The sequence below is a fragment of the Amphiprion ocellaris genome, chromosome 19, assembly GCF_022539595.1.
Source record: "Amphiprion ocellaris isolate individual 3 ecotype Okinawa chromosome 19, ASM2253959v1, whole genome shotgun sequence".
In the NCBI taxonomy this organism is placed as follows: domain Eukaryota; kingdom Metazoa; phylum Chordata; class Actinopteri; family Pomacentridae; genus Amphiprion; species Amphiprion ocellaris.
In genome coordinates, this window is record NC_072784.1 from 16,905,254 (window position 1) to 16,912,155 (window position 6,902).

General features: G+C 40.7%; 1 protein-coding gene across 2 annotated transcripts; it reads right to left on the reverse strand.

The window, feature by feature from the left end:
- Positions 1-2,538: 2,538 nt before the first annotated feature.
- Positions 2,539-6,902, reverse strand: tmem100a (transmembrane protein 100a). 2 transcript variants are annotated; one of them, XM_023261696.3, is made up of 2 exons: positions 6,652-6,902; positions 2,539-3,799 (listed from the first exon to the last, which is right to left on the reverse strand). In XM_023261696.3, the coding sequence occupies exon 2, from the start codon at positions 3,706-3,708 to the stop codon at positions 3,304-3,306; it is 405 nt and encodes a 134-aa protein (XP_023117464.1). In that variant the 5' UTR covers positions 3,709-3,799; positions 6,652-6,902; the 3' UTR covers positions 2,539-3,303. The 2 variants fall into 2 exon arrangements, with proteins under 2 accessions (XP_023117464.1, XP_023117465.1); XM_023261697.3 differs by lacking the exon at positions 6,652-6,902 and adding an exon at positions 3,908-4,030.

The window sequence follows — 6,902 nt, forward strand, 5'->3', positions numbered from 1 at the left end:
AAGCCTCCAAGAGATTTCACGGGTTGTCATCAATTACTTTTACTTGATCTACTCTAATATTATTCTACAAGTCCTTGAACAGATTTAGTTTTCACTCGTACTGGAGTCTTTCCTAAGTGCCTCCTGTTTATTGATAAACTAAGCCGGCAGCGTGGCCCTGAGTGGAATGACAACCACGTGAGGCACAAAAAGTGACGCACACAGTGGCTGCATGAGGTGCCAGCAGTGTGTAAAGAGGCTAAAGACGCCGGCAGTGAGCACCTGTCAAACTTCATATCAAGTCACCCGTTTTTCCAGCTTCAGTCTGGCCTCCTCTAACCTGACTAGCAGCGAGGAGACGCCTCGCTGTGTCATATGTCCCACGAATGTGTCACTGATCCGATCTGGGAGTCTATACGGGACGAGCCTGGAGGTGCTTGCATGTGTGCCGGTGATCTCCCAAAAGTGACAAAGTGTGTTGTAGGTTCTCCTCTGACGCAAGGAAACCATTTAGTTGTAGTGTCTGGTGTCACGGGGACGCATAGCAACGCAAATGCTGCCTATAAATACACTTCCATGTCCAGGCTATTTTAAACCCAACAGGGTCAAACAGGAGAGTTCAACTTCCTTTTACCACAGAGAATTTACATCCTCAAAGGTGAAATTATCTGTAGATTCCAGCAGAAAAGATGGGTATTTAGACATCTGTTGACATGAATAATGCAGTGCTTGCATGACATATTCTCACCATATTTAGATGAGATGCAACTGCACAGTGGAAACTGTAGACTGATAAACAGACTGGATAAATGCAAAGTAAGCGATGTCCAGCCAGGCAGATGCACTCTGAGTGGACTGGTTTATTCTAAACATTTCAAAGTACTTTTACTCACTTTGCTTCAGTACAAATTTGAGTTACTGAGTTTGACTACTGAATAATCTACAATAATTTACATTATAATTGAAGTTATAATTTAAGTTTTTTGCAAAGCTTACAAAATATGATAGTTTAGCTGCCAACATCTGCAATAATTACATAATAGTTCATCAACAGAATTTTTCTTAGAAATTTTGAAGTGTTTTTAAACATGACTTTGATATTTTTTTTGTCATTTTTCAAGCAAAAGAAGTCAAAATTCCAATGTTCCTTTTTGATTTAAATGATTTACTTGAAAATGGCACAAGAATTAGTGGAAAAATTTGACTATTGTGGTGGCATTCTCACTGTGTTCTAAATTTTTACAAGGTGAACAATCAGTAGATAAACTGATCATGAGTTTCATCCATAATGGAAAATAATTAGAATTGAAATAATTACAATCTAAGTCCACTAAAGAGAAAAGCTATAATTTGTCCAGCTGGTAGTCGATTGGCTCTCCCAGCTGAGACGTCATGCCTCTCTGATTTCTTAATCTGACACAAAGTACCTCAAAGGTGTTGTGGAATTTTCTGAATGTTATTTTTCCAGTGCTGTTAGCAGCACAGATTAAATTCCATTCATCCTTATTATACTGAAGTGTAACCTGCAAACATGAACCAAAACCTTCTCCATGCTTTGTTTTTGTTGTCATTTGTGTGAACTGACCCTTTAACAGGACAGCTCATTCCGTGACAACATATTTTTAAAAGAAGTCTCCCAAATTTTTCCCAGATGCAGGAATTGCCTTGGATTATTATCATTTTTATCACGAAGACATGCATACTTGTGGGTGAAGACTCAGGCACACCCATGTACGTCACAAGAGAACAAAACATTTCCTTCAATTCAGCAGTGAAAGCAAAGAGCTGAATGTTAATATAATAACTCATCACTTCTCCAACTCATAAACTGTCTCTAAGAAATACAAACACTGACGTCAAAGAGCTGAGAGTCACATTTCCGATGAATATTACGATTCTGATTTGCTGGCTGCCTAATCCACTGAATAAGCACAAGGCGCCAATAAGAAACTGGAGAACACAGACGCATAGAAACTGAGTCATTATATTACATATATTCTGCTCAGCAGAGATGTCTGATAAGCAGAAATTTGCTACCACTACTTATCAAAATACCTGTTGTGTCCTATCTCAATCTTTCTCAACCTTCTCACCTTCTGTGTAAATGGCTGCTGTTATTCACCTGATTTCTCAATCAGTTTGAAGTGGTTGGCATTTTGTAAACAGAAAACATGCCTTTTAAACCTGCTGACAGGCTTTTGAGGTTCAGAGGCTTAAATAAGGACAGCTTGCCTGGCTCTATTCAAAGTTAGGCAATAAAGTCTCAACAACATCCTTAAAGTTCACTTGCCAGATGTTAAAACCACAATGACTGAACTCAAACTTGTGCTCACCAACCGAACCTCGCAACTTGCAATGTAGCTACATGCAAGAGAAGAACAAGGCTAACTATAACCCGACTCCAATCCAAACACATAAGTGATACTGATCCCATCACATCAAACAAGTATATTTACCAGCATGCTAGTTTTTAGTTTTAGAATATCTTTATCTGCTTCAACACCCCAGCATCAGATGGCGTGTTAAAATCTGTTTAATTTTCAACTGTGACACCAGTAACATGTTTGAGTAATAATGACTTTATTTAACCTCAGGTTAATACATGCAAATGGTCACATTAAAATTAAACATTTGCTACATTTGATATTTTTTACCATATGCACTGACAGCTAATTTGCCACAGTTAATAATACTACTCCAAATGTGGATGTATCACTTGTTGAAATTGTTAATAAATGCAGTTTAATATTGAATATAATGGATATAAGGAATTAAAGTGCTTTAAGAGAATACATATTTAAGGTTAAATAGTTCCTCTGTGTGCATAACACTGTGTCAATGTCACGTACCATACTTTAAAAACAGGCAATTCATAACCATTCCCTGTAACGTGAACAATGAGAATTTATAAACAGATATGTGCAAGTGGAAGCCTAGTAAATGAGGTGTGAATCATCGTCCTGGGTTTTGCAGTTTCACTCTTCTTTCCTGGGCTTTTCATAACCACAATCCCTCCCGTAACAATCAAAACCGCCACATCCAACAGCAGATTAATGGGAGACTTCCTCTGCACTGCTTCACAGTGGTAATTCATCTTAATTGTGATACATTCCTCTTGGCTGCGTTCCCAGCTTGCCAGATGCTCCACGTCTGTTTGACAAATAAATCCCTTTCAATGTCTTCAAAGCTTTGAGTTCTGGGTATTGAGAGCCTGCAGTCGGAGCGCTATACAGGTCAGAAATCCAACACAAGCTGGACAACATCTGCCTACGTTTGGTTCTCCATCAAAAACAGGATTTGCATTGTTCTGTTCAAGCTGCTGGTTCATGTGAAAATGCTCCTCTGGTTGGCCACCAGGGCCGTTTGGCTCTCCCGTCGCCTCTCCTTCTTCCTCTCCAGTCTGACCTTCCAGCAGACGACGCTGGACGCCAGCAGCACCAGTCCGGCCGAGAGGAGCACCAGACCGAAGTAGGAGATGGTGGATCCGTGTGAGTTGAAGCTGTAAGCGACGGCGGTGACCACGATGCCGGCGATGAGCACCACCACGCCGAACGGGACGGTGCAGCGATAGCAGGAGAGCTCTGCTCCGCCGGTGGCTGCGGTCAGCTGGACTTCATTAACCAGAGGGATGTTTACTGTCGTCATGGCGGCTGCGGGGTGCTCCGAGTTGTTGGCCTTCTCTGGGGTCGCTGGCGTTCTCATGGCGTCCTTATTAGCTTCTTCTGGCATTGCAGGATCCAGCAGCTCCTCTGTTAACCAACCACAGATGGTTCCTTGTTATTCTTCTTTGCCAGTCTGTTCCACGTCAGGGTCTCCCAGTCTGTGGAGGAAGGCATCACTCATTAAAAGACCCAGTCAAACTTGTTGTTCAACACTGAACAAAGCAGCAGAATTCGAAAAACAGAACTTGGCGGATGGGTTTTGTTACCATTCAACACCACATTTCACAATTCACCACCACTTTGGGGCCACCACACGCTGCTTTAATAAACCCATGTAACCTCTTTGCACAATCTCGGCCGCCTCCTGACCCAGTCAGAGGAGAATGACGCAGGAACACTCAGCCCAGCACGAGCTGAGACATTCCCTGGAGTGCGCAGGATATGACATTACAAACTGCTGTGTGAAATGCAAGGAGCTTCGAAATCACTAGCAATTTCACAACCAGTCGTTCTTACCCCCCACATCTGCTGCGGAGAAAAGCTGTGATTCAGATGTTGAGTGATAATAAATGGGAAGCACTTACACTTCATGACTTCCAGATGTTTAAATTTGTAATTATTTCATGTTTTTATTGCAAGAACAGAAATTCTCACTTGTAGAAATGTAGCGAGACAGGCTGTAGATCAGTGGTGCCATATCTAAGGGTCAGGGCCCTGCCAAGGGGTCACTGCTATAGCAAAGAGGTCTTGTCCTCAGTATTCGGAGGTTTGAGTGAACTGGATGGAGTTTACATTCTACATATAAACATTACACATGTTGAGTTTTTAAATTGGCTGATTCCAGTATTTTTGGGCTCGATATGTTGAAACTTTCAATCCTTGGAACCCCTAAATCAATTGGCAAGTTTGAAAATCATTTTATCTTTTTAAAAATTGTCAAAATAACACCAACTATCAGAGCCATATACTTTAAAAACAGAAAGAATAATCACATTTTCAATGTTCGGACAGTCCGTGAACTAATCTGTAACATGTAAGATGCCCTTCCATCAGAAAACTTCCAAAAGTTAAGCTTACAATTGCAGTTTAATGTACATATCGTTTTCTCACAAAATGAGTCTACTTTTCCCTTTTAAGCAACTGGCTTTCCCTTACCATACTCTGTAAAAAACTTGGTACGTGTCCACAGGATCCGTTTTTCTCGCATGTAAACACACATACCTGAAAATTGCCTGCTTGGTGGGGTTCAGTTCGGTACATTTGCCGGACCAACGCAAACTTTCTCTTTTATTATGAAAACAGCTTAGCAAAAAGTATTTCTGAAAACATTTCAGGTGAGAAATAAGCTGTGCAGTTGCTGAATCTGTCCTTGTTTTCGTTCAGCGACAGCTAGTTTAGACGTTTCGCAAAGCGCTGGACCTCCACCACACCAAATTTGCACAAAGTAGAAGTCAAGTCTACTTCATGCAGATGTGCTGCAGGCAGCTCCAGGGAGACACACCGGATCGCAGCTCGAAACGTGCCCCAACGGAACCTGCATGCAACGCAGTGGGTTTCACATAGACAATGAATGGGATGCGTGAAACTGGCGGATTCTGTGGACACGTATTCTGCACCCTTTGGTGCAACTGTCAAGTCATTCGTGACTAATCTGCAACTGACAGTCACCTGACAAACATTCAGGGACTTTTCGGCTGAGTTGCAGGCTGTGTTTACACAGAGCAGATAAGAGATAAATGTGGAAAAGTATCTTTAGTATTTACAGTTAACATTTGTTTCCTGGCCAACCTGTCACATGTAGACATTTCTTGCCTGAAAAAATCATAGATTGTACATAAAAGATGGAGGTCACTGTGATCACCCATTGGTTTGCGGATTGTGGCTTTGAATTCTCAAGTTTGACATTTGGTCTTGGTGCATCTTGGTCTTTTGAAATAGTTTTGCCATAATTCACTAAATGAACATCATGATGTATGGAAGAAGACTTGAAAATAGAGACTGAGACCACAAACTTGTTAGGAAAATGTTTACTGAGGTAACAAATCAAGCGAGAAGGCTTGTTTTCTCATTCACTTCTATGCAATCTGACTTCTGTTGCAACCAGAGGAGTCGTCCCCTGCTGGCTGTTAGACAGAATGCAGGTTTAAAGCATGTCCAGGTTGGACACTTTTCAGAATTGACGGCTACGTCAATCTTTTACAATCTATGATTAACATGCTAGGAAACAAGTGCTCTAAACTGTGAAACCTCATAGTTGGAAAAAAAAGCTTTAAAACTGTAAAACCTCCAATTGCAATCAATTTTACTGATTTTAATGCAGAAACAGTGTAATAGTATCCACAACATTTGCATCCATCGACAGCTTCTCCCCCTTCAGGTGTGTTTCTATTCACTGTGCAGTTTAGTTGATTATTGTCTTGGGGAAGAATCTGACGCATTGAAATATACTTAAAACTCTTTGCTTTTCTGGAAACAAAGATGCACATTTAAATCATATAACAGCAAAGAAACCAGCAAATATTTATGTTTAAGAGACTGAAAACAGGTGATCTGACCTTTTTTTTTTTTTTTTTTTTTAGAAACTTTTTTTTTTTTGTTAATCTACCAATATATTAGCTATCTAGAGCTGAAGTGATTAGTAGAAAGAAGCATCAGGACAGGCTGGGAAACGTTTTTAAAGAAAACAGGGTTTTAGGTGGAAAAAAACTCTAAGATGAGAGGGCATTAAACTTCAAAACAGCGAGAAAATCTTTAATTGAAGCTTCCATAGTCTAAATTAGGCTGTTAAATGTGCTGAAGATAAAGACTTGTGTACTGGTTTCTGTAACTAAAGATCAGGTAATTAAAAAAATAATCTGAACAAACTCTCTTTAAACTACAGCAACAAATAGTTAGAGTCAGACCTGACTTCAGCTGGTAAAAGCAGAATAAGTTGTGCCTAAATGCAGTCTACTAAATCTACTTGTTGATCTCTACAAAGGTCCGAACAGGCAGAAGAAAGGTTCGTTACCTCACAGCTGCTCTCCATGTCGCTCAGTGTCCACAGTGTCCCTCTGCTGCAGGGAACCTAGTCTGAGTGACCCGCTGGTCAAATATTCCCTCTAATTAACACTCAATGTTGTTTTTCTTTGTTGAGCGTTGAAGCAGACAGCAAACAGCTTCTCTCTCCAGTCTGGAATCTGACTCCCATTCATGAAACCAGCCCTCAGTTTAACAGCTCTTTGCCATCCCCATTGAGAACGGTTGGTTCAAGTATCGATG